This window comes from Rattus norvegicus, chromosome 6 (genome assembly GCF_021556685.1).
Source record: "Rattus norvegicus strain SHRSP/BbbUtx chromosome 6, alternate assembly SHRSP_T2T, whole genome shotgun sequence".
Classification (NCBI taxonomy): Eukaryota; Metazoa; Chordata; class Mammalia; order Rodentia; family Muridae; genus Rattus; species Rattus norvegicus.
Genome location: NC_141539.1, coordinates 109,272,876 through 109,297,017, shown reverse-complemented (window position 1 = coordinate 109,297,017; position 24,142 = coordinate 109,272,876). Strand labels below are relative to the sequence as shown.

General features: G+C 47.9%; 1 protein-coding gene and 1 long non-coding RNA gene across 13 annotated transcripts in view; one reads left to right on the top strand and one right to left on the bottom strand.

Moving 5' to 3' along the window:
• The window catches only part of Zfyve1 (zinc finger FYVE-type containing 1), a 49,146-nt gene extending 28,902 nt beyond the window's left edge, over window positions 1-20,244 (top strand). For 5 of the 12 annotated variants that reach the window (NM_001434298.1, NM_001434297.1, NM_001434296.1 and 2 more), the window contains 9 exons: window positions 812-1,026; window positions 7,829-7,935; window positions 11,285-11,393; window positions 11,807-11,904; window positions 12,003-12,120; window positions 14,366-14,536; window positions 15,071-15,251; window positions 15,892-16,005; window positions 18,704-20,242. In NM_001434298.1, coding sequence (NP_001421227.1) covers window positions 812-1,026; window positions 7,829-7,935; window positions 11,285-11,393; window positions 11,807-11,904; window positions 12,003-12,120; window positions 14,366-14,536; window positions 15,071-15,251; window positions 15,892-16,005; window positions 18,704-18,936 — 1,346 coding nt within the window. In that variant the 3' untranslated portion in view covers window positions 18,937-20,242. Of the gene's footprint in view, window positions 1-811; window positions 1,027-4,635; window positions 4,727-5,115; window positions 5,502-7,828; window positions 7,936-11,284; window positions 11,394-11,806; window positions 11,905-12,002; window positions 12,121-14,365; window positions 14,537-15,070; window positions 15,252-15,891; window positions 16,039-18,703 lie in introns of those variants that run through there. The other 7 variants (XM_087552781.1, XM_087552780.1, NM_001434299.1 and 4 more) reach the window with 5 other exon arrangements.
• LOC134479226 (uncharacterized) lies at window positions 2,788-5,017 on the bottom strand. The gene is made up of 2 exons (XR_015623214.1): window positions 4,309-5,017; window positions 2,788-2,959 (listed from the first exon to the last, which is right to left on the bottom strand). It is a non-coding gene; the product is annotated as an uncharacterized LOC134479226 (long non-coding RNA).
• Window positions 20,245-24,142: the final 3,898 nt, after the last annotated feature.

Here is a 24,142-nt window from a genome sequence, read left to right as displayed (position 1 = left end):
TTTCAAGTCTCAGCAGGAACTGAGTGTAAGGAATAAGTCCAGGATCATGATGGCTGCTGTTTAATGACTCTCTCCTAAAATGTGAACTAATACATCTCTAATGTTTGAGTGCTTTTGGTACAGCGTTAAAGGAAGTTAATCTAAAGTTTCTGTGCAAACAACCCTTTACCTCTAAAAGGTTCACTGACTGCCCATCCTCTGGCTGCTGATCGGTTGGTGCTGAGCCTGTTACAGGCCACTCCCCTGTGTTGCTAGCTTGTCATAGCTTTGCAGCTTCGTGATGCAAGAGCAGAGTTCTCAGCATAATACTGAGTCCTCACTAGTAAACAACTGGTTACATATATCTGCAGGCCGGTCAACTGTTCTTAAAAGAGTAAGGTGCTTCTTCGGTGAATAGTGTAACAAGCGATTACAAAGCAAGCTGTGTAGGAAGGGTGATGTCACAGAAAGTATGGACAAACACAGGCCGTGTTCGTCTTTCCTTTTATGCTGACGGGTCTACCTTTTCCTTCCAGTAAATCTTTTTCAAAATTCTTCTATGATACACATGCAGACGAGTGCACATTACATCACAGTGTGTAAGGCAATGAATCACACACCCATGTAATCAGTGCCTGTTTGTGAGATGCCCTGCCTTCTTCTTGCTCCTTTTCAGACAGCCAAACAAGTACAATAATTCTAACCACGTGGTAGTTGTGCCCGTCTGTGCTTTACCTATGTAGAGTTAAAATGTATCTTCTCCAGTGAGAGGTAGGTAACTTTCGTTTTCAAAAAAGGCACTCACTATGCACATGCCTTTCTGCTTATACAGATCACCCCTCAGAGGCTCCTGAGAAGCTCATCCAGGACCGGTTCAGGAAGCTGGGCCGCTTCCCTGAAGCCTTTAGCTCCATTCATTACAAGGGAACGAGGACATACAATCCCCCCACAGACTTCTCTGGGCTTCGGCGTGCCCTGGAACAGCTGCTAGAGAACAACACTACGAGGTCTCCTCGGCACCCAGGGGTCATCTTCAAAGCCCTGAAGGTCAGCTGGCTCCCGCCCTGGGTACTTCTCATCAGTCCCCAGTACTCCTAGGCTGGTGCTCGGAGGCCTGTGTTGGAATGAGTCGGCACAGAGGGCATGTGTGAGTGGAGGAGGCACACGCCTATGCCTTGTCTTGTCAGGTGCTCTGGTAGGAAGGAATCTTGAGTCCATAAGACAGTTGGTAACGGGTGAGGAGCTCATAGCTCAGTTGGTAGACTGCTCCTGTTGGAGGTCGGCTCCCCTGGACCACATAAATTGGACATATGGTGGTGCATGCCTATAATCTGGACACTGAGGAAGTGGAGACAGGACCATCAGAAGTTCAAGGACATTTTGGCTGCTGATTGTCAAGTCTGAGGGCACTTGGGGTTTATGAGACAGGAGTATTTAGGAGGATCTTTGCATGAGATTTTCTTCAGAGCAGATTCTGAAACATTGGGGAAAAATTGCAAAGGGGATGATTTCTGTGTTACCTACATACATGACATACGTGGTATTGGGCTAATGTTTGGGAAATCCATCTTTGAGAATTATTTTCTCAGATGACAGATCAGTGAGTTTAAGGCCATCTTGGTCTACATAGTGAGTTTCAGGCCAGCCAGAGGCACATAGTGAGACCCTGTCTTAAAAATAAAACAAAAACCTATCATTTTCCTGTAAGTCAGGCACATTGTGGATCTGTGCCAGCAGTAGAATCAAGCTGCTGTTTTGTTAGCATAAGAAATGACATCCTTTGTAAAGCTGCTGTCCATGTTCTGATGGAGGCTGCTTGCTGCTTTGTAAGACAGGCCTTACACCCAGAAGGCCCTACCACCCAGCTGTGTATTTTATTTTCTAACTACTGTGTGTCACACAGTCACATGTGTAATCCTATTTAAATATTTTCATAATTTGGTTTTTTCTGTCCTTTTTCCATCAAGGTTTGACTTCAATATAATCTTTTATCTTCATTTTATGTATTTTAATTCACTGTTCTCTGTACTAAACTCATCAGCTCATTCCTTTGAGTAAACCATTTCTTTTCAACACTGTCAAATGCTCACAGGCCCAGGGCAGTAGGCAGTAGAAAGGGAGCAGGGGGACCTTTTTTTTTTTGGGTTCTTTTTTTCGGAGCTGGGGACCGAACCCAGGGCCTTGCGCTTCCTAGGCAAGCGCTCTACCACTGAGCTAAATCCCCAACCCTGGGAGCAGAGTCTTGAGGCAGTGATAACATTTAAGCTCTTGCAGGCAGGCAAGAGGGGCACTGGCCAGGAGACTGTAGCTGTGCTGAGGATACCCAGTGGCTCAGAGGATGGACAAGGGGACCTGGGAATGGTGGGACAGAGGATGCCATGAAGCAAGGTGGGCCTGGCCTACATACTCCAGGATATGTCCATATGCTTGGTGTATTGGGGTGCAGTCTAGACAGTGAGTGAGCTCATACTTTTAGAGTTTTGTTTTAAAGCCCCTGTAGTCCAGGCTAGCCTCAGTTTCTCCATTTCCCTGGCTTTGTCCCCACACCCCAGGGCTGGGATCACAGATGTACATCACTACACCTGGATAATTTGCACAAATTGTGAATTGTGTCCCTTAAGCTGTTTTTGAGATGTTTTTTGCAAATTCTTGTATAGAAATAAAGTCACCTGTGGGTTGGTATGATAGCTCAGTAAGAGTGCTGACAGTGAAGCCAGGCGGTCTAAGTTTGATATCCAGGGTTCACAGGTGGGAGGGCAGAACCACCTGTGAACATGTGGCATGTGCATCTCTCCTCAGAAACACACGTCTATAGATAAATGTAATTTAAAACTTTACACAGGTCCGTAAGTCTCTCCATTTTGAGCGCCACTATTCTCCTGCAGTACTGGGATCAGGTCTTTAGCTTTGCCAGAAGTAGTTAACTTGCTTCTTTGGAAAACATCTTGGTTTGGTAGTATATCCATGTACACCGAATACACTGGAGGCAGAGGCACAAGGATCACTGTAAATTCAAGGCCAGTTTGGTCTGCATAGTGAATTCCAGGCCAGCCTAGGCTACAGATTGAGACTCTTATCTATAGAACCTTTAAAAAGAAAAAAATCACAAAGAGAAATCTGTATAACTTAGAAGTCTGGGAGCTGGGCATGGTGGTACATGCCTGTAGTCCCAGCACTTTGGAGGTAGAAGCAGGAAGATCACAAGTTCAAGGCTCAGCTACATAGTGAGCTTGAGGCCAGCCTGGGATACATGAGAATTTATTTCAAAAAAAACAAACAAAACTCAGAGATCCACTTGTCTCTGCCTCCCAAGTGCTGGAATTAAAGACATGTGCCACCATCTTCCTCCTCCCCCTCCCCTCTTCCTCCTCCCCATCCTCTTCTTCCTCTTCTTTCTCCTCCTTTTTTGAAATAGTGTGGTGGCTTGATTAGGAATGGCTCACACAGGCTCATGTATTTGGATGCTTGGCAACACTTCACAAGGATTAGGACATGTGGCCTTGTGGATGAAGTTTGTCACTGGGACTGGGCTTTGGGGTTTCAAATGCTCAAGCCAGGCCACTGGCACTTTTCTGCTACCTGTGGATCCAGATGTGGAACTCTTAGCTACTTCTTCAGCATCAAGCCTGCCAGTGTGCTGCCATGATTCCTGCTCTGATAAAGGACTAAACCTCTGAAACTGTAAGCCAGTCCCAATTAAACATTTTCCCTTATAAGAGTTGCCATGATGTCTATTCACAGCAGTAGAACATTGACTAAGACAGACAGGGTCTCACTATGTAGCCCTGGCTGGTCTCGAACTTGTTCTGTAGACTAGGCTGGCCTCTATCTATCAACCCAGAGATCTTTCTGCGTCTGCTGGGAGTAAAGGCATATGCTACCATGCCTGGCCTTACTCCCTTGTTCTCTCTGGTTTTTGTCCTGGGGATTGAAGCCAGGACCTAGCACACATTAGGCAATTGCCCTCACTTCTTACATGCACTCATATTCATTAGAATGGGAAGAGCAGCTTTGCAGATGTGGTTTATGAGAAGGGATGAAACACTGGGAGCATCACTGGCTGCAGTTTGAACACGTTGGTGATGTCTGGGCTACTAGTGGCTCGCCAGTTTGTGCCTGAAAATGGTTCCCTGTTCACGGGACCACTTTCCCTGTCATCTGGACACATTGTGTTCTCCAGTCCCCAGTACCAGTCTTAGTTGGGATAACCACTCCTTCCATAAAGGTTCACAGTAGCACCAGCCTAGATACCTGTGAACTTGCTTTCACAGTTAGGGAATCAACACTGAACCAAAGGGGGCTGAAAATTAAGTGGATATCTGTACTTACAGTTCCGAACAACCAGGAGATGCATTTTCAGGTTGAAGCCATGTAGGTGTCATGTGATACCTTCTTTAGCCTCCGATCCTGAAACTCATTTTCCAATTCCATCAAATTGGGAAGCATCTGTTAAATATTTATGAAGTTATTGCTAGAGGGTGGTAGCATTGATTGAAGAATATCCATTTGGAACCAGGCCTTCTACTGCTAGCTCCTGATAAAAGGAGCTAACCTTAAAGGTACGATAGAAAGTCCCCTACTGTTGCCAAGGCAACTAAAGTTCAAGATCATCTGGTTTCCAGGCAACCAGGTCTCCAATTTTGCCTCAAATACTTTGACAGACTCTCTCAAGAGAAGCCCTTCCTTGCCTTTCCCTTGTAGCTTGAGACCTGAGGAGGAGAGACCAAGAACTATGGAATGATGTGAGGTTTGGAATCTTTTTTTAGTGCTAGGGAATGGGCCTAGGACCTCATGCCTGCACATCCCAGAGCTGGGTCTGGGAATTTTGTACTGGCTGAGCTAGTGTGGGTCAGGTAGGGGGTTCTGTCTGTACTAGGAAGCAATACAGTAGAAGGAAGACGGTTTTTCCATCCTGTATCTAAAATATGCTACCGTTGATTTGTTTTTGATAGTTACTATTCTCTTCCCGTGTGCTTGATGTTTCTAAGTCGTCCTGAAGCATGTCAGGGCTGGGGATATGATTGTCAGCCTGTGACTTGGCAAAGAAGTGGCATGCTTGTTCTCTTACCCAGCATTTAAAGGGATGGGGCTGTTTGTGTAGGAGTTCTCTCTCTGATGTCATAAGAGGTTACTGTTGCCTTTGACAACACAAGTCAGCAGTTAATGTGTCTGGGTCAGAGAAGGCTGCACTTCTAAGGGCATGACTGCCTTGAGGGGAATGCCACAGCTTGGTTCATGAAAAGCTCAGAGATACTTTAAAATGGTCATTTTTGTTGCTGTTTTCAGACAGGGTCTCACTGTTCGGCCCTGGCTGGCCTGGAACTCAGAGATCCACTTGCCTCTGCCTCAAGAGTGATGGGACCAAAGTTGTGCACCACTAGGAGTAGCCACTACCCCCATTTCTGTAAAAAACTTTCAGAGTAGTAAACTGAGCCACTTGGGATGATATAACGTGTTCTGTCAGCCTTGCTGGGTGACAAGCTCCTCCGCAGAATTCAGCCCAGATAGTGATTGCTCGCCAGGTACTGTTTATCTTGAAGGAAACAAGTATGACAGAGTCCAGTGGCATCCTTTATGCTGTGGCTTGGGATGTGAAAGTGGGGGGAATCAAGGAGTTTGCGTTAGCCTTGGCCACACAGTAAATTTGAGGTCACACTGGGATGCATGAGACTGACTCAGAACAAAAAGACAAGTATTTAAGTTAGCCTTTGACCTAGCTGCTGTAGAACCCTCAAGGCTATAATGTTGCTGTTCTTTGGTTTCTCCCCTACCATCTGTAGGGCAGACTCCATGTTCCTTCCCTGGCTTTCTGTTGTATCTCTGTGACACTTCATTAGATTAATAAACATTTGTTTGCAGGTAAGTGTTCACCTGCAGGTGCTAGCAGCCATGAAGACCAGTAAGGAGAGAAGGCTCTTTTCCATTGTTTTGTTTGAGTTGGTGTCTCATTAGTCCAGCCTGGCCTCAAACAAGGATCACCTTGACTTTCTGGTCCCCTGGTTGCACCTCTTCAGTGCTGGGATTATAAGCATACAGCCTGAGAAAGGCTCTCAGGTCCTGTGCGCTGTCTGTCTGTCAGTGAGAATGCTTAGGAAGAAAGGAAAGCCACCTGAGTATCAAAACCAGTAAGAAGATGCTAGCAGCAGCGGCTGCTAACGGACCACAGGTCTCACATGGGTGGGCTCCTTTGATACTCGGTGTTTGTTGTGAGAGCTAATGAAGAAAGTGGTAGAGGGATGGATGGCCCATTCCAAAACAAAGGAAAACAGGCAGCACATATGTCAGTTTACAGTCCACATTGGAATCTGGAAGAAGCAGGTTCTACTCTAGTGAAGGAATGGCTCAGACAGGAGAGATGAGACAGACAGACAGAATTTTTGAAGTCTTTGTTAGCCTGACTCAAAGATTGCCACTTGGTTGCTGCCACTTAGGAATGGTGTTTGTGGTCACTTCTGTCCTTGCTTTTGTGTCAGTCTCTACTACTCTGGCCTTACACTGATCTCACTCAACACTGCACCTCATGCTGCTGTATGCCTTTAAGCTTACAGCTCAGGTTAAGGTTTTATTGAAAAGAAGAGAAAACTATTTTACTTTTTTGCAGTGCTGTGTTAGAATTTATTTAGGTTTTAATGCATTCTCAGCAAATTCTCATTGAGTGAGACTTTTTAAAAACCTTGAAAACTGGGCATAGTGGCACACCCTTCAGAGTTAGGTGGGTCTCGTGAGTTTGAGACCACTCGGGTCTTCATGGCTAGTCCCAGACTAGCCAGGGAAAAGCAAAACAACTCCCCTCCCCCAATAAATAGCTAACTAGTTAAAGTCCAGTGCCTAATCTTGGACCAGGTATAGTGGCTCATGCGTGAAATCCCAGCACTAGGCAGACGGAGGCAGGAGTGTCAGTTTAAGGACAGCCTTGGCTACAGGAGAACCTGTCTCAGAAACACCACCACCAAAGCTCCCTCCACTCAGTCTGCCTTCTTGCTCTTGTCCCAGCATCTCTCCTGTTTTCACTGAAGGAATAATACCATATGCTTCTGTTTTCAACTGTTTCCCCTTCTCTTCCCTGCATAGTGTGTGGCTGCCTCAGACTTGGGATGCTGATGTTAGTGACTCCTCAGAAGGCACTGGAGGATCTAAAGCCTGGGAAGCCCGTTAGTGTTTGTATCATTAGGCTGAAGAGCACTTCAGATAGTGGGGTCTGATTTGAAACAGAAGCACTCTGCACATGAGATGTTCTCTCCCCTCCTCAAGCACCTCAGCTCCCAGTTCAGTGTTTGCTTTGGCCATCTGCTGCCGTTTAGGTTAACAGAGTTGATGAGTGACTGGGAAATTTGTTTTTTTAATTGTGTTGGACAGATGACCTTTTTTCTGTGTTGAGAGTTTTGTGGCCTAGTTACATTCCTGGGGAGCCAGTGCTTAGAAAGTGGAGGGAAGCCTAGGACACTCCCAGCTTGTTTCTCGGCTCCTATCCCTCCTTGAGTCTGAGTTCTTTCCCAAAGGATGTGAACATCAGTCAATATATGTGATGAAGATCACAGTCAACATTGAGTAAAATGCTGCATGTGGGAGAGAAACTTGTGATTTCCAAGGCAATTAAGGGAAAAGAGTAACTGTTTGCTTTTGATCTCTTTTGAAAAGCAGTGGACTGCTTTCTCCCAGGCTTCCTGTGGGGAGAGTTGGTGCAGGTTGGGGTCAAGGTCCAGAGAGTAAGGAGTTTATTATGTATGGGGCTCCCTTCTCCACTGTGGTATTTGCAGGAGTGAGGGGGCCATCCTAGAAAGGCAGGCAAGGGGGAGCTGGAGCCTGGGCTGCCTGAGGGCCTTCACAGACTACCTTCCTTCTTTGGCAGGCACTAAGTGACCGCTTCAGCGGTGAGATCCCTGATGACCAGATGGCGCACAGTTCATTTTTTCCAGATGAGTACTTCACCTGCTCCTCACTCTGCCTCAGCTGTGGGTAAGTGAGAGGCACCATGCCCATCCTCCAGCTTAGAACCAGAGGCGTGTTCCTTCTGACTTGGGTCAGTCACCCGATTGCTAGTTAAATTATAGAATCTGATAGGCTTGGGCCAGCAAGTTGGCTGAGCAAGGGAAGGTTCCTGCTGCTAAACCTGATGACCTGAGCTTGATTCTGTCATTCATAGGGGGAAAGAGAGAACTGACTTTGACAAGTTGTCCTCTGACCTCTGCTCCTACAACATCTGTGGTGTGTGTAATTTAAAAATTAAGAAAATTAATTCCTTGGGTTAAGGCCTAACGGTGCATTTCTGACAAGTTCCAGGTGATCCTGCTATCTGGAGACTGCCCTTTAGCGTTAAGGACTTTAGGAGTACACTTCAGGAAAGACTCGAAGACTGGTGTAGATGTGGATTGATTGGCCTCTGGTGTAGCCAGTTTTCAGTAGGAACCTGGGTTGCCTGCTTCTCTCTGTGTCTTGGAGCACTGGTTGGTTTCATTGTCTGTGACAGTACTTATTCAGGTCACACTCAAGGGTCCCCACACTCATTCCTGACTGTGGACAGAATTGTGTGATAGACAGTAACCCTAGGGGATTATTTTTCTCTATAAGAACAAACCCATGGGCTGGAGAGATGGCTCGGTGGTTAAGAGCACTGACTGCTCTTCCAGGGGGCCTGAGTTCAAATCCCAGCAACCACATGGTGGGTCACAGCCATCTGTAATGGGATCTGATGCCCTCTTCTGGTGTGTCTGAAGACAGCTACAGTGTGCTCATATATAATAAATAAATAAATAAATAAATAAATAAATAAATCTAACAACAACAAAAAAGGGACAAATCCTGAGAACATAGAATTTTCTAAGGAACATTCAGAATTAAAGCCAAGGCCCCACATTCAAGGGTATTCATTGGGTGGATCTGGGCTGTGACCTTGGCAGTGTTGACTTACAAGGCCCCGGAGGTATTCAGAAGTATACCTTAAGCTGAAATTATTGGGTTAGAATAAGTCTCCATCTTTAACCTGTAGCACCTTTAGTTATTAAAATCCAGGCTCTGGATCAGTAGGTCTGGGTGGGGCCTGAGATACGTATGTCCGTGTCTTGAAAAGGTGTCAGGGTGCTCCTGTGCTGCTGGTCTGTGGAACCCACTCAGTCACAGAGGGGTTAGAGCAGTGACTCACAAATTTTAGCATGAACCAGAGGAACTCAGAGTGTGCTAAGTAGATTACTTAGTCCCATTTCAGATTTAGTAGATCTGCAAAGGACTTGAGAATTGGGTTTGACATTCCCAGGTAAGGGTGATTCTGCTTGTAGGGCCTTACCTTGAGGATTGCTGCATCACTTTAAGCTGTTGGAGGCAATTAAATCACAGTCTTATTTATAGCTTGCCTGATGGCTTCCATGAGTTTAAACACAGTGTGTCAAGGCCAGGTTGCAGTCTCCTTGTCCTGTAGACACAATTCCGAATTCCCTTCACCTCTGAATTGTTTTGGTCATGTCAGGACCACCATCTATTCTACATCTTCCCCTCCTGCCTGCCCATTTACAGGAGGTGACCTGAACCTACTCTTCTATGAATGGTTGACCTTTGGCCTGGGATGGTGTACCCCATCTGAGGGCTACAGAACCATTTCTGAACTGGGTGAACAGGTCTTCAGTTGTGCAGTCGAGGGCAAGGACATTTTTTGGAGAGTTCCACCTGTGAAGAGAGAACATGTCTTAGTTACCAGGGTGGCATCCTTTTGCTCCTCCCAAGTCCAGCATGAGAGGATTGAGCACTATTGCTTACCTTTCATTCTGAGCATCTGCAGGATTTCTAGAATGTTCTGTTACTACAGTGAACCCTAAAGTGCTGATCTTTGCTTCTGCCTTGTCAGCACAGCAGAGCTTGCTGTTCCCTTGAATGTTTTTGTGGTTCAGCATTAAGCTTCCCCTGATACATTACCAATTTGGGGGCTAGCTTTTTATGTTTACATTCTGGCAACCATATGGTTTAGCTTTACTGTCTTAGTTGCTTTTCTGTTGCTGTGGAGAGATATTATGCCTAAGGCTACTTATAAAAGAAAGTATTTAATTTGGGGCTCACAGCTCCAGAGGGTTAGATTCCATGACTATCATGGTGGGGAGCTTGGCAGCACACAGGTAGGCAGGTGCTGGAGCAGCAGTTGAGAACTTACATCAGGCAGAGGGGGTGGCTAGGGATGAGAATATGAACTAGGAATGGTCTGAGCTTTTAAAGCCTCACAGCCCCACCTGCTCCAGCAAGACCACCCTGTAGTTCTAATATTTTCTCTAGTAAATCCTGGTGTGTGGTAACTACCCGCCTCAGTGGTTTGTTCTTGAAAGACACACAGACTTTATATGTTAATATGCCATAGGCAGCACACTAGCTGGGCTGCTGCCTACCCTTCATGCTGTTAGAATCCACCTCCCACCGATAACTCCAAGTTACTACTTAATTTCTATGTTCCATCTTTCTTGGCTGCTCTTGACCCAGTTGAGCAGCCCTCTGAGCTGCATCCTCTTGGCCCCTTTACATGACGGCTCTGCTTCTCTCCTGCACATTCTTCATATATGGCATCTCCCCTTCCTTTCTTCCTTCTTGAGGTCATCTCAAGCCTGGGAACCCTGAATCCCGCCTCTGTCTCTCCTCCCCAGCTATTGGATAATGGCATCTTTATTTACCAATCAGAATTAACTAGGGGTGGGTTCCCAGAAGCTATGTGTAGACCCTTTCATGCAAATAGTTTTGGGGGGCCCAATTAGCATGCAAGCAGCTACTCTGGTAATCCTTCTAAACTGTTACACCAACTGAGGGGCATTCAAACTCAGGACCATATTGGAACTATTGTCATTTAAACTAACCATATTTCTTTCCATTATATCTCTCTTGTCTTTTTTTCTTAAGACATATTCAGCTTTCATCTCTAGTCAAGTTCATGTCTTCTTATCTCTTCCATTTCTACAGAGGAGCCAGGTTGATTTTTCCTTTTCTCCATTTCCCCATTCAGAGTAATAGTTGCTTGCTCTCTGTTGTGCTACTGCTTCAGATGTTTGCACTAGAAGCCATTCTAATAAGTCTCAGATAAGTAACTATGTTTATCCTGAACCAAAAGTTGTCTTCTGCCATGTACCCAAAGAGATTTCTGAGCCAAGTGACTTCCAAACATTGTGTGACAAGCTAGAGTTATATCAATTCTAGGTCAGTAAGGGAGCTTAGATAAAACACTGCTTGTGTGCTTAGGAACCAGGTCTGGTTCTGGTCCTGCGTCTGTTCGGAGCCCGACACTTCTGTGTGAATGGTACTGTCCTCTTCGCCCTCTCATTGTGTGTTTGGCTTCCTTCAGGGCGGGATGTAAGAACAGCATGAACCACGGCAAGGAAGGGGTGCCTCATGAAGCCAAGAGCCGTTGTCGGTACTCACACCAGTATGACAACCGAGTTTATACCTGCAAGGTGAGTCCACTGAGCCTCTCCCCACCACAACCAGGAAAGCCTAGAAACCCTGTACTGGGCAGAATGAGAAAGGAAATGACCCAGCAGTGCTTACCCCTCACTCTGGGGCCTCTTCTCTAGTTCAGCTTATTTATCCTCTGGTTTTCTTCTCAGGAAACCACTTTAGATGGATTTTTTTTTTTTCTGTCTGTGACAAGAATAGAATTTAGAGCATAGTTCTGGGTCCCAGACTATTTTACAGCTCTTTCTTATAGAGAGCACTGGCTTCTTAAGAGAAATTAACCTCCTTCTGAGGTGCTAAACTCAAGGCGTGTACCCCTCAGCTGGTGTGGTGATTTTCGGGGTGGAGGTTGTGAGGAGGTCATGGGGCCCAGGGTACCTAGAATAAACTGGCAGAGTAATCCATGTTTCAGGCCTGCTATGAGAGAGGCAAGGAAGTCAGCGTGGTGCCCAAAACATCCGCCTCCACCGACTCTCCCTGGATGGGTCTGGCGAAGTATGCCTGGTCCGGGTGAGTTGGGATGGCATGGCTACAGTGTGGGTATTGTCTGTCTGTTTTGTTGGTGCTGTTTTCTTAGCACCTGACTCTGCTGACTTGCCTCCCTGTAGGTATGTGATCGAATGTCCTAACTGCGGTGTGGTCTATCGGAGCCGCCAGTACTGGTTTGGGAACCAAGATCCTGTGGATACAGTAGTTCGGACAGAGATTGTACATGTGTGGCCTGGAGTAAGAACTATTCCTTGGCTTCCCTCCCGGGTTCTTTGTTGTTTGTTTGTTTGTTTGTTTGTTTGTTTGTTCCTGTTCAATTATTGAGTGTTTGTGTCTGCAGAGGTGGAGTTTGCTTAAAGTAGAAAAGTCACCCCTGAATCTCACGTGAGTGGTTTAGAGAGACAGGATCTACAGAGCCCATCCTGTTCCCACTCTTCGATTCTTACTCATTATGCAAATGATAGGAACACAAACTTGAATGAAATGGCTGGAAATTAGTCCAACTAGCCAGTAAGATCTTATCTTGTATGCTCTTACTTATTTTCTATCTGCAGATGCATATTTTTGAGAGATGTACTTACTGCTCATTTAATTTTATGCAGAGATGGGGTTACACTATGATGCTTAGGCTGGCCCAGAGCTCCTGGACTCAAGTAACTTCCCTGCTTAAACCTCCTGTGTAGCGGAGACTATAGGCATGTCCCAGCAGTCTTTGCTCAAGTATATTTTCTGCCATTCTCCTCCCTTTTCTCATAACAGTTTATTTGACTTAGTGCTATGGTTTGTCTTACCATTCTTATTTTTGACATCTATTCATTTTATGGTTTCTTATTAACAAATATGTTTTAGTGACTATCTGTATGTGGGAAAGCTTTTTCTGTGTTCTGGGAAATTGTGTGTGTGTGAATATGCACGCATGTGCATGTGTGCTTATGCTATAGCATGCATGTGGAGATCAGAGGACAACTTGTGGGAGTTGGTTCTCCCTTGCTACCGAGTGGGTCCCAGGAATCGGGTTCATGTTGTCATGTTCAGCTATAAACTCCTTACCTGCTAAGCCATCTTCACGTTCTAAATAGTGGAATGTTCCTCTTGTAATGGGGTCTCACTGCACTGCCTAGGCAGGCCTCAAGCTTGTGGTCCTCCCAGCTTGACCTCCCAAGTGCTGAAATGCCTGCGTGCCATGGCCCAGCCTACAGGATCTCTGTAGGCCTCTCACTGTTGTCTGCTCTGGAAAACCAGATCTGTTTAGGAGACGGCGATACAATTAGTGCATCCATTCTGTCAGTCATTGCTCACAGTTACTCATGGTAGTCAGTGTGCCTTTGTTCTAAGCTCCTCGGGAGGCTGAGACAGGAGGATGGGTTGAGCGCAGGAGTTTTGAGTCCAGCTTGGTGCAATGTTAGATGGGCCCTGTCCCAGCATAAAATCAAATCACTGGTTGTGTTTGGAATTACTCATGAATCATAACAAAGCCAACACAACTACTTTTCTCAGAGGGTATCATTTTACTGTCTGTTGTTCCCCTGCTGGATAATCCCTGTAGCATTGTTATTTAAACTCAAGTGGAGCACTCAGCCCATAGTCATGGGGGTCAGCCTTCTGTTGCTGTAACTACAACACATCAGCTTAGACAGTAGAAACATGCACTGGAGAGATGGCTCAGGGGTTAAGAGCACTGACTGCTCTTCCAGAGGTCCTGAGTTCAGTTCCCACCAACCACATGGTGGCTCAGAACCATCTGCAATGGGATCTGATGCCCTCTTGTGGTGTGTCTGAAGACAGCGATAGTGCACTCATATAAATAAAAAATTAATAAGAAATTTTAAAAAAGAGAGAATAGAAACACGTATCAGCTCATATTTTTGGAGGTTTCTACCCATGACCAACTGACTGGGTTGCTCGGGACTCCAGTAAAATAGGGCATCCTGGTGGGCGTGTGTGATAGAGGAGACCTGTTTGCATCCCTTAGAGACCAGCGTCCCAGTCCCCTTCAAGAGCACATCCCTAATGTGATCATGAATTCAGAGGGCCTTCTCTTTTTCATTCCTAGCATCCTTTCATGGAGCCGGGGGGTGGGGGGGGAGGTGATACCTTGGTGGCCTTGATGGTGTAGGCTGTCCAATCTGGACAGTTTAGCATGGCTGCCTGCTCATTCATTGTTTTACCATCGGAGTCCATAGTCCAGCAGGGTTCACATACAGATGTAATAGCAGCTGTGCTTGCAGGAGGAGCGCGCTCGGTGTGGGCTCTCGTAGGATGCACCGCCTTCTGTACCACAGGGCAGAGTTGAACAGCTGAACAGCTGTCCGGTCACACTGATGAGACTCCGTCAGTGCAGACTGCTGTGGTAAACTGCCAGCTGCTAGGGAGAGTGCCAGTCTGCCTGTGCTCTGCCTCCCCTGGGGGCTTACGGTTCTGAAGTGGCCCCAGATATTCCCTCTCCCTTTCCTCCCTTAATGAGCCTGTGTTTTCATTGCAGACGGATGCATTTCTGAAGGATAACAACAATGCTGCCCAGCGTCTGTTGGATGGGATGAACTTTATGGCCCAGTCAGTGTCTGAGCTTAGTCTTGGACCCACTAAGGCTGTGACTTCTTGGCTAACGGACCAGATCGCTCCTGCCTACTGGAGGCCCAACTCCCAGATCCTGGTATGATGTAGGAGTCTTCTTGGGTCCTGATGTAGACCACCCTGATTATTCTGTGTTGCCTGGGAGCTAATCCCATTCCAGGAGGAGGCACAGACATTTTCCCTCCTGGGTTATCCCTGAGAGTCTTGGGAGGGTGCAGCTTTAGATGCCTTCTCTGCTTCTGGAGCGCCTTTTGTATGCTGTGAGTATTTTCTCTGTGGTGGGTGATATTTGTGGGCCTGTGAGAGCCAATTAATATTGCCTAGATGTCAGAGAACCACAGCTACAGAATCTGGAGAAAGGAGTCCTTCTGAGGTCATTTCTTAACCACAAATCTCAGGGTCCCCACAACCTGGAATTAGTTTCTGCCCAAACACGTAGCAGGAAACGCTCTGCCCCTCTCCTTTCTTTATTCTATTATTGCTAGAAAGCCTGGGTCCTGACTGAGCTGGAACCCACCTTCAGGAGTTTGTGGTTGCCCCTGGGTCATGTCCACTCCCCAGCCGAGCAGGCATGTAGGACCCCTGCCTCTGTTTTGTTTTGGACTTGGAACAGAGCTGCAACCAGTGTGCGACATCCTTCAAGGACAACGACACCAAGCATCACTGCCGGGCCTGTGGTGAGGGCTTCTGTGACAGCTGTTCATCCAAGACCCGGCCAGTGCCCGAGAGGGGCTGGGGACCTGCGCCTGTCCGTGTGTGTGACAACTGCTACGACGCCAGGAATGTCCAGTTAGGTAATGTGGGTCTCGGGAGCTGCGAGAGTGGAAGGCGAGGCACCCTTCTTCGCACCACTGAAATTGGGCACTGCTCCGACCATGTCACTTGTGAGAGCAGGTGCTCTTCTGACCCAGGCTGGTCGTCCTCTGAGCTCCTAGCTAGTGTAGGCCCATGCCGCTGATCCTCGAGGTGGAGTTTCGGGAGCTAGGGTTAGCTGGGGCCTGGCCTGAGTTCTGAGCTCAGCGGTGCTCTGAGAGGAAAATATCTGCATAGCTGATGCATTCTGGAAAGCCACACAAGCTTAGATTGAGTCCTCTCTCTGTAAAAGTTTAGGTCTTGGGGTTGGGGATTTAGCTCAGTGGTAGAGTGCTTGCCTAGCAAGCTCAAGGCCCTGGGTTCGGTCCTCAGCTCCAGAAGAGAGAAAAAAAAAGTTTAGGTCTTGCTCCCAGAAGCAATCTTTGACTTTAAAAATAAGTTATAAATCACTTCTAGAGAGATAAAGGACAAGAGGTGCCCAGGCCAGTTTCAGGCTCTCAACTGGCTGGCCCCACAAGTCACTTTTAGTTACTGTGGGAATCCAGAAATGTCCCAGCGTGGCCCCGTCTCCTGTATGGGAGGTGACTACCGAGAGGCAACAGCTGCTCTTGTTGTCCGCAGATGTGGCTGAGGCGCAGGCAGATGATGAAGGCGGAACGCTGATCGCCAGGAAGGTGGGCGAGGCCGTGCAGAACACCTTGGGAGCCGTGGTGACAGCTATTGACATACCACTAGGTGGGCCTGGGCAGTGCCTGAATTGGGCGAAACGTATGTAGCATGAGGGGTTCAGGGTACCCTGAATGGCCATTTTGTCTTGCTTGCTTACTGGACTGAGTCTGGCAGCAAGGAATGAAGGAAAGTGTTAGCCTTGCTTTTATGTGCTGAATCCTTTAGTAGTGTCGCTTTGTTTCTGGAGGCCATCCTTTCCACCATCTGTGCTGTGCATAAAGGCCTGTGTTCTGTCTAAAATAGTGTGAGTGGAGTGATCAGAAAGTCTGCTTATGCCCCTGGTGTCATTGCCTGCAGCTGCTGTCTCAGTGTTGCAGGGGAGCATTTGAGCTGATTCGGAAGGTCCACGCTGATCTTCAGAGGACAGTTAGAAGCTAGGCTCAGTGGGCATCCCTCTGCCTCACTGTGTACTCTGGGCCTCTCCACTTGGTGTCTGGTAGTAGATGAACCACAAGGGCATTTCGGGGTTTCGAGAGCTGATGCTTGGTGGCTAGACAGTGGCTCAGTGGTTAAGAGCTCTTGCTGCTCTCTCAGAGGACATTTAAGTTCGAGTTCAAGCACCCATTGGATAGCTCACAACCACCTGTAACTCCAACCTCCAGGGGGGCTTCTACTCTCTTGGGGTTTCCATGTGTATGTGCACATATGTGGATACATGTATTTGTGTGTGCGCATGTGTACACACACACACACACCACACCCCACACGCATACACACGCACATGCACGCACACACAAATGAACAAATAAATCTTAATTAGAAAAACTAACATATGGAATCAGGTGCCAGTATATGCTTTTAATCCCAGCAGCTGGGCCTCTGACTTTGTGGCCAGTCTGGTTTACATAGCAAGTTTTAGGTCAGCCAGGAGAAACGTCTCAGAGAGAGACAGACCCTGGGATCTGGCGGGGGCGGGGTGGGGGATTGGTGGCGGCCAGCTTCAGTGTTTGAAGAGGTAGGAAGTACGCTTCTGTCATTTGTTGCAGTTACAGAGCCTGCTTAGGTTCAAGGAAGGGGAGCTGGCGTCTCAAAGACAGCGTGTGAGAGAGCTTGTTACATTAGTTTAGTCATGAAGTTTGTTTTTGTGCATGTGTCCTGACCTGTTCGTGAAGGTCAAAAGGCAACTTTTAGGGTCATTTATCCCCTTCCAGGCCGTCAGGCCTGGGGGTCGTGCATCTACCTGTACTTGCTGCCGCATCTCACTGGCTGAGCTGTTGCTACCTCAGCATTTAAGGTTCTTCTCTGTGCCAGTTGTGAGGGGTGCTTACAACCAGAGTAGGAAGAGAGACGGGGGAGGCAAGTAGTGTTTGGAGGACTTGGCCGCACAGGCGAGCCTGGGATGTATTCGGGTGTAGGGTATGAGAGAGATCAGAGTGACTAGAGAGAAAAATGGGTAGCACACAAAACAAATCCTGAGCCTTTGACTCAAAGATATTAGAATTGGTGGATTTGCCTGGTTTCACATTCAGATTACATCTGCCGTCAGATACTTGGGAGGGGCTTGGGCTGCCCTGGGTGGGAGTGGTTTGTTCATGGCGTGAGTGTTCCTTGCTGAGCTCCCATCAGGTTGTGTTTGGCCTGTTCTTTCCTCCTCCTCTCTTTTTTAAAAAAAAAAAAAAAAACCAAAAATCTTAAGATTTACCACAAGAGCAACGAGTACTTTTTTTTTTTAATTTTGAACCTGGTTTCTCTGTGTAGCTCTGTCTATCCTGAAACTCATTCTGTAGACGAGACTGGCCTTGAACTCAGGCCTACCTCTGCCTTTGCTTTAAAGGCATGCAAACCACACCGGTTTACTGCGAGTGTTCTTAACCACTGAGCCAACTCTGTGTCCTGAACACATTATTTCGGGTTGTTCTGACAGCTTTAGAAGGGCTTGCTTAGTCCCATAGCTACTGTGCTCAGTGGTGCTAGGGTCCGACTGGATGTCTGGCTGGAGTCCAGACTTGCTTGTTGTCCTTTAGTCGCAGTGGGTACCGCGTCACTCAGAGTATTGTATTGTCACTCAGAGTGTGGTGGAGAGAGAAACATCAGGACGTCCGCTACAAGTCCTGTGGTCCAGGGTGGAAGAAGCCTGGCATCTTTTTTTCCTCTTTAATAATTTGTCTTTTGCTTGCATGTGAGGGATGCTCACTTGCATGCATGTGTCATGCACACACATGTGTCATGCATACACATGAAGGTTGGAGGACAGCTTGCTGGAGTTGGCTTCCCCCTGCCACCATGTGAGTTGTGCAGGTTGAGCTCAGGCCTGGTGATGGAATGCTGAGCGGTTAGAGACACCTGCTGGGTAAGCCTGGCACTGTGTTCTGTCCCTGGAACCATGTCATAAAGGAGACTACAAAATTACCTCTGCCTTCCACTCAAAACACTGTGGCAGGGTGTGGATGTGGCTTGGTAGGGTTTGGGTAGCATTCAGAGTTGTAGGTCTAATCCACTGCATAGACTGGATGCAGAGCGCACACCTCTAACCCCAGGACTGGGGAAGTGGAGGCAGGAGGATCAGAAGTACAGGGTGGTCCTCAGCAACCATGATTCTGAGCCCATCTGTGCTGTCCCTGAAATACATAATAAAAGTAAATAGGAGAGCACAGCAGAGTCATGGCTCTGTGTATAGTTGGGATGAAAAGCCAAAAAGTGTCAGAGGACTTGGGGCAGGTGAGGTTCTGGTGTCCTGACTGTTCCTGCTCCTTCCCTGATGTAGGCCTGGTGAAAGATGCTGCCAGGCCGGCCTACTGGGTGCCCGACCACGAGATCCTGCACTGCCACAACTGCCGCAAGGAGTTCAGTGTCAAGCTCTCCAAGCACCACTGCCGAGCCTGCGGACAGGGCTTCTGCGACGAGTGCTCCCATGGCCGCAGGGCTGTGCCCTCTCGAGGCTGGGACCATCCAGTCCGAGTCTGCTTCAACTGCAATAAAAAGCCTGGTGACCTTTAACCCCAGTTCCCTCTCCACTCCTTCACAGTTCCTTAGGTTCTCAGGGTTAGAAACAAGTCTCACTGAGGTAGGCCCTCCTCCTGGTCACCTGGTGTGGTGTGGTGTGGTGTGTGTGCCCCCTCACATCCCTGGGCTATTTTCCTCAGTGGAGGTGAGCCTGGCGGTAGATCCGAAGGCATGAAAATCCGAAGGCATGAACCACCTCAGGGCAGGGGACGGAGGGAACAGCTCTCAGTAAAGCAGATTGGACAAGAGTCCATTGCATTTATTTCAGCTAAAATAATAAATCCCTCTCTCCATTCATCCACGTAGAGTGGATTTGGAGTGCTCAAGACTGTTCTGCTTTGAAGACTTACCCTGGCCTGGCCCACACAGGGACAGAGTGGCACTGGGAGTCAGTCTTTCTCCTGAAGCAAGCCAGGCTTAGAGTCACCTTTTGCTGCTTCTCCCAGAGCTTGGCAGAGTCCTTTTCTGCCCCTTCTCCCTCCTGCTCCCCAGCTGCCTGATTGGCCGGCCGCCTGGGTCTGAACCTGCTGCTTGAAGCAGTGTTGGTTCTGGCTTGTTCTGGGCAGAGGTCCGGCTCGGTTGGTGTGTAAGCTGCTGGTATGTGTAAGGGGCAGAGGGCAGGCAGGCAGGCAGGGTCTTGAGACATAGAAGTGAAAACGCAGGTCCTGGCAGGATATCTGCTCCTGGATGCTTCTGTCTCCATTAGGTTTTCTTAGAAGGCCATACCCTGCCCCTTAGTCAGAGCTCAGCTCCTCACCTCTGCTCCTCTGAGGATTTTTATTACTCAGTGTCTTACTCTCTGTTCCCATACATAAAACCCCTCTGTCTGTTATGGGGGGAGGGGTGACCACGAGAAACCTTCCAGGGAAACAGCACAGAATGGACTGTTAGTTGTGTTTTTTAAAAATATATATAAATATATAAATAAATATTTCAACAGATCATAAGGAAAAAACTTCTCTTTGGTTCTTACAAGAGAAATGAAGTGAACAAATGTTTCTCAAAAAGAGCTTGGACATCCTATCGATCATGACTGGAAGACTGTTGTGCTGAACTCCTGTGGGGTGGAGTTCATCTTCAATGGCCAAAAAAAGAAGAATTACAGCAGCGTTGTTATTGATTGAACTGATGGGTGGGTGGAGCCTCGGGAAGTGTGTGGGTGGGCAGTCGTCCCTGGGGTGTGTATCCAGCGGTTAGCCTTGGAATGGATCGGTCCTTCTCAGATCTGTCCTTTCTGCTTCCCGAGGCCCTGCTCTAGAACTGTGTCATCACTCACCACTATAAAGGACTCTTCTGCTGAGCACAGCGGTGTCGGCTCTTTTTGGCTCTTACGTCTCACTTCCAGTTGATAAGAACATAGCTGGTGGCTAGCAGAGCAGAGGTCCAGAGCATGTCTTAGAGGGGCAACGTTTTACACAGTATGTCAGCTTATTATTCGGAAGAGCTTTTTTTTTAAATATATGTCCATAAACCCATTTACTCACACTTAAGATGGAAACTGTTTATACTCAAGAGCTCAAGTCATCCTTCGGCCTCAGCTTCCCAAGTAGCTGGGACTTCAAAAGTGTATCACAGTAAGCTCGGGGTGTGTTTTAACCGACCTCCTAACAGTTGGCACTCTCCCGGTTCCCCCTTCTGGTTTCATGTATTCCACATTCGAACCTCTTATTCCTGCCTCCACCTTCCAAGTGCTCCGATTACAGGTGTGCATCACCATGCCTGGTTTACATGGTGCCAAGGATCAAAGCCAGGCCCTCCTACACACTAGGCCAGCACCCCACCAAGGAAGCTATGTCCCTCACCCTCATTTTCCAGGTAAGCATGCCCCAGATTGGCTGGCCAAGTGGACCAGAACTTTATGATTGCTCTGACTAGTCTTTGCTTAGAGAGGGTGAAAAGTGGTCTTAGAATTCATACCATACTGTGATCCTTTCTCAAACCCTGCCACAGGAGGGTGGGGCGTTGAGAGCGAGGCAGCTGCAGTCAGGCCAGAGGTGGCTGGCCTGCTGAGTTGTAGCTTCGTGGCAGCTGTTGGGTCTTGGTCTCCCTCTGCCATCATGTCATGGTGTCATTGGACATTCCTCCTGATCTGCAGCTTCAGTGTTTCAAAGAGATGTCAGTCATCTGTGGAGGCAACGAAGAATTACCTGGTGCTGGACCCCGGTGGGACCTTGTATGCCCTAGGTGTGTGCTTACTGTGTAGGTGTGTGCTTACCGTGTAGGTGTGTGCTTACCGTGTAGGTGTGTGCTTACCGTGTAGGTGCATCTCCAAGACTCGACTTCCTACCTTGCCACCTGTCATGCCCCTGTTGTCCCAGTTTTCTGTGGCTAATGACTCTCTGTCCTGCAGCTTTTCCTTCATTGTCTGTCTGTCTGTCTGTCTGTCTGTCCGTCCGTGTCTGTCTATTTTTATTCCTTCTCTTCTACCTTTACCTAGGGAGAGCTTGAGGAAGAGATGTGAAAAGTTCCCGTGTAAGGTGCTGGTCTGTCTTTGCTAGGGGACTTAGGTGTGAATCCTGCTAACCATGCCATGGGGACATTTCTACCCTCCCCTTCCCCCATTCCAGGCTCTTCTCAGAGAGATCTCACAGGAAAATCTATATAAAAAAAAATTTCACGATGTTCAAATCAGTACAGGAGAAGGAAGCACACTAAGGTGAAAAAAGGGGGCCACTTTTCTTAGCCAAAAAACAATGGAATCCCAGCCTATGCTAAGAGGGGGCAGGGAGAAGCAAGGTAAATGCAGACTGTAAAGGACCTGAAGAAACTTCCTCAGCTGTCAAACATATCAGCTTGGTTCACTTTCCTCAGTTGGATGCCACAAGTCCAGCCAGCACCTGGATTAGGAAACAGCATGGCTGTGCTCCAGGAACACTGGGTCCCTCTCCTCACAGAAAGCTCTCCTGAAACCAGGAGCACAGGTCGCGTCCCCCACCTTCCTCTTCAGGTGTTCTATGAAGTCTTTAAATAACTGCACAGAACTAGCTCACAGGTCAAGATGGCTGCTCACCATGAGGAGATCTTAGGCGAGCCCTGAGTGGCCTGATGCTTCTGTTGGCGTTTCTCATCTGGTTGGCTTATGGTTGGCTGTTGCACTGCTGGGCATTGTGAGAGTTTCAAGGCTGTGCTCACCACCCGGCCCGGAATGGGCGGTGGTGCCTGTGCTTTATAGCTGCCGTGTGGGTCAGGTTTGGAAGTGCAGAGCCTCCTGGTGTAGCACCCAAGCCCTTCCAGGCACCGTGGCTCTTCCGCATTTCATGTAAAGTCACAGTACCTTTACGTTTAACCCGTGTCCATTAATGTCAGGAGGGCTCAGCACTCTCTCCCTTTTGTTGTTCTGAGGCGTGTCTGTTACGCCATCAACTGGCTCAGAGGTTACACGGGTTCTATTTGGGAACACAGAGCTGGCTTCCGGGTGTTGGCAAAATGAAGATCCTGTCGTACTGTGCAACTGTTTCCATTGCCAGCTTTAGAATCGTCTTCAGGGAGGAAACTGAATCTGCCTGCAGTTTGTGTGCGCTCATTAATGGAACCAGCTTTAGTTACTGCTTATAAGACGCTGTATACAATCCACCCTCGTCAGGCTTCCGTTGTCGCAGACCTCGGCACTACATGTGACCAGAGCCGTCTGGTGGTTTGTAGTCAGCAGAACACACATTGCTTGGTGCTGAGCGATCTCGGTTAGCTACTGCCATGTTTTTAAACTGCTACTTTATCCTGACACTCCCCATCCTCACAGTTCTACAACTAAGAGAGCCTGTATTTCCGGGGCTGCTGTAGTCTACCTTTGTGTCTTTGCTCAGGTCATAGATAGCTCCGAAGAGGAAGGACACTGTTTACTATTACAACAGCTTCTCACTTTAAGCCGGTGCTTCGTGCTTGACAAGCACATGCTGTACCCCTGAGCAGGGACCCTGGCTTCATCTGTAAGGTGACAGTGATAATTATGTTACTATTTATTCCCTGACTCCTTTATGAATTGTTACAAGGAGCAAATAAAAAGTGAGATACTAAAAATAGTAGATACATGATATTCTCACCCATTTTTGATGACTTGGTTTTGAATGTTGTATTAGGATCCTAGGGGGAAAGATGAATATTCCCAATTTGTTTAATTGGGGAGTATCCTGGCTAACAGGAATATGTAGTTAGGGACGAACAGAACAGTCATTAGAACCCAGGGAGCTGTATCCCAATGGTGTCAAGTCAGACACTCAGTCTCAACAGGAAGAGAGCCAGCCGAAGGACTAACAACCAGTCCCACTCTGTTGCCACTGAGTACCGGGGCCACGGAGGATGGATGGAGAGGTCCAGAGGTGAGCTTCCTGGAGCATGAGCAGGGCAAGCCGGAGTGAGCATAAGGGCATCTGCACATGTCCGCAAACCGTTAAGGCTGCTCTTAAGGCCTTTGACCCCACTGGCAGGCGCAGTAGGGATTTCCATGGGTGGCTGAATGCTTCAATAGCCTAGGGAACGAGATCCGAATCAGGCTGGGCTCGGTGTGGTGGTGCACACCTGTCAGAAGCAGGCTGAGCCGAGCTCAAGGCCAGCCTGGCCTGCACGGAGGAACCCTGTCTTGAAAACAAGTCGACATCTGAACCAGAAACTTACTACATGTGCTTTTTACTTTGCTGATTGGTAGGAAAGATTTTTTTTTTTTTTTTTTGGTTCTTTTTTTCCGGAGCTGGGAACCCAGGGCCTTGCGCTTCCTATGCAAGCGCTCTACCACTGAGCTAAATCCCCAACCCCTGGTAGGAAAGATTTTTAAACTATAAATATTTCATAGACTGCCACTCTAAGATTACTAAAAACTCAAAGCCAATTTATTTGACCTTGGGTAGAACTGGCAACCAAAAGCTGCTGCCTCCCTCTTTCTGCCTGCAAGACGCTGAGGAAGGCATGCTCGGAGCCACAGCGCTCGCAAAGCTCCATCTTCCCAATGCCCATGCATGGTGACAGAACACGGGACCGGCTGGTACCGTTTGAGAAGGCCATGTATAAGGGTGTCAAACCTGGTCCTGAATCCTCAGACAAAGCCACGGCTTGCTTTTCCCTCTGCACCCCAGCTGCCTTTCTCCAGGGCAGAAGAGCTCTCTGGGCCTGCAGCACTCAGGTGGTCTCCCCACCAGGCAGTCCCTGGCGAAAGCAGGAGCTTTAATTCTGCATTGTCAGTCTGCACTCCACAGTGTACTTTGCTGGT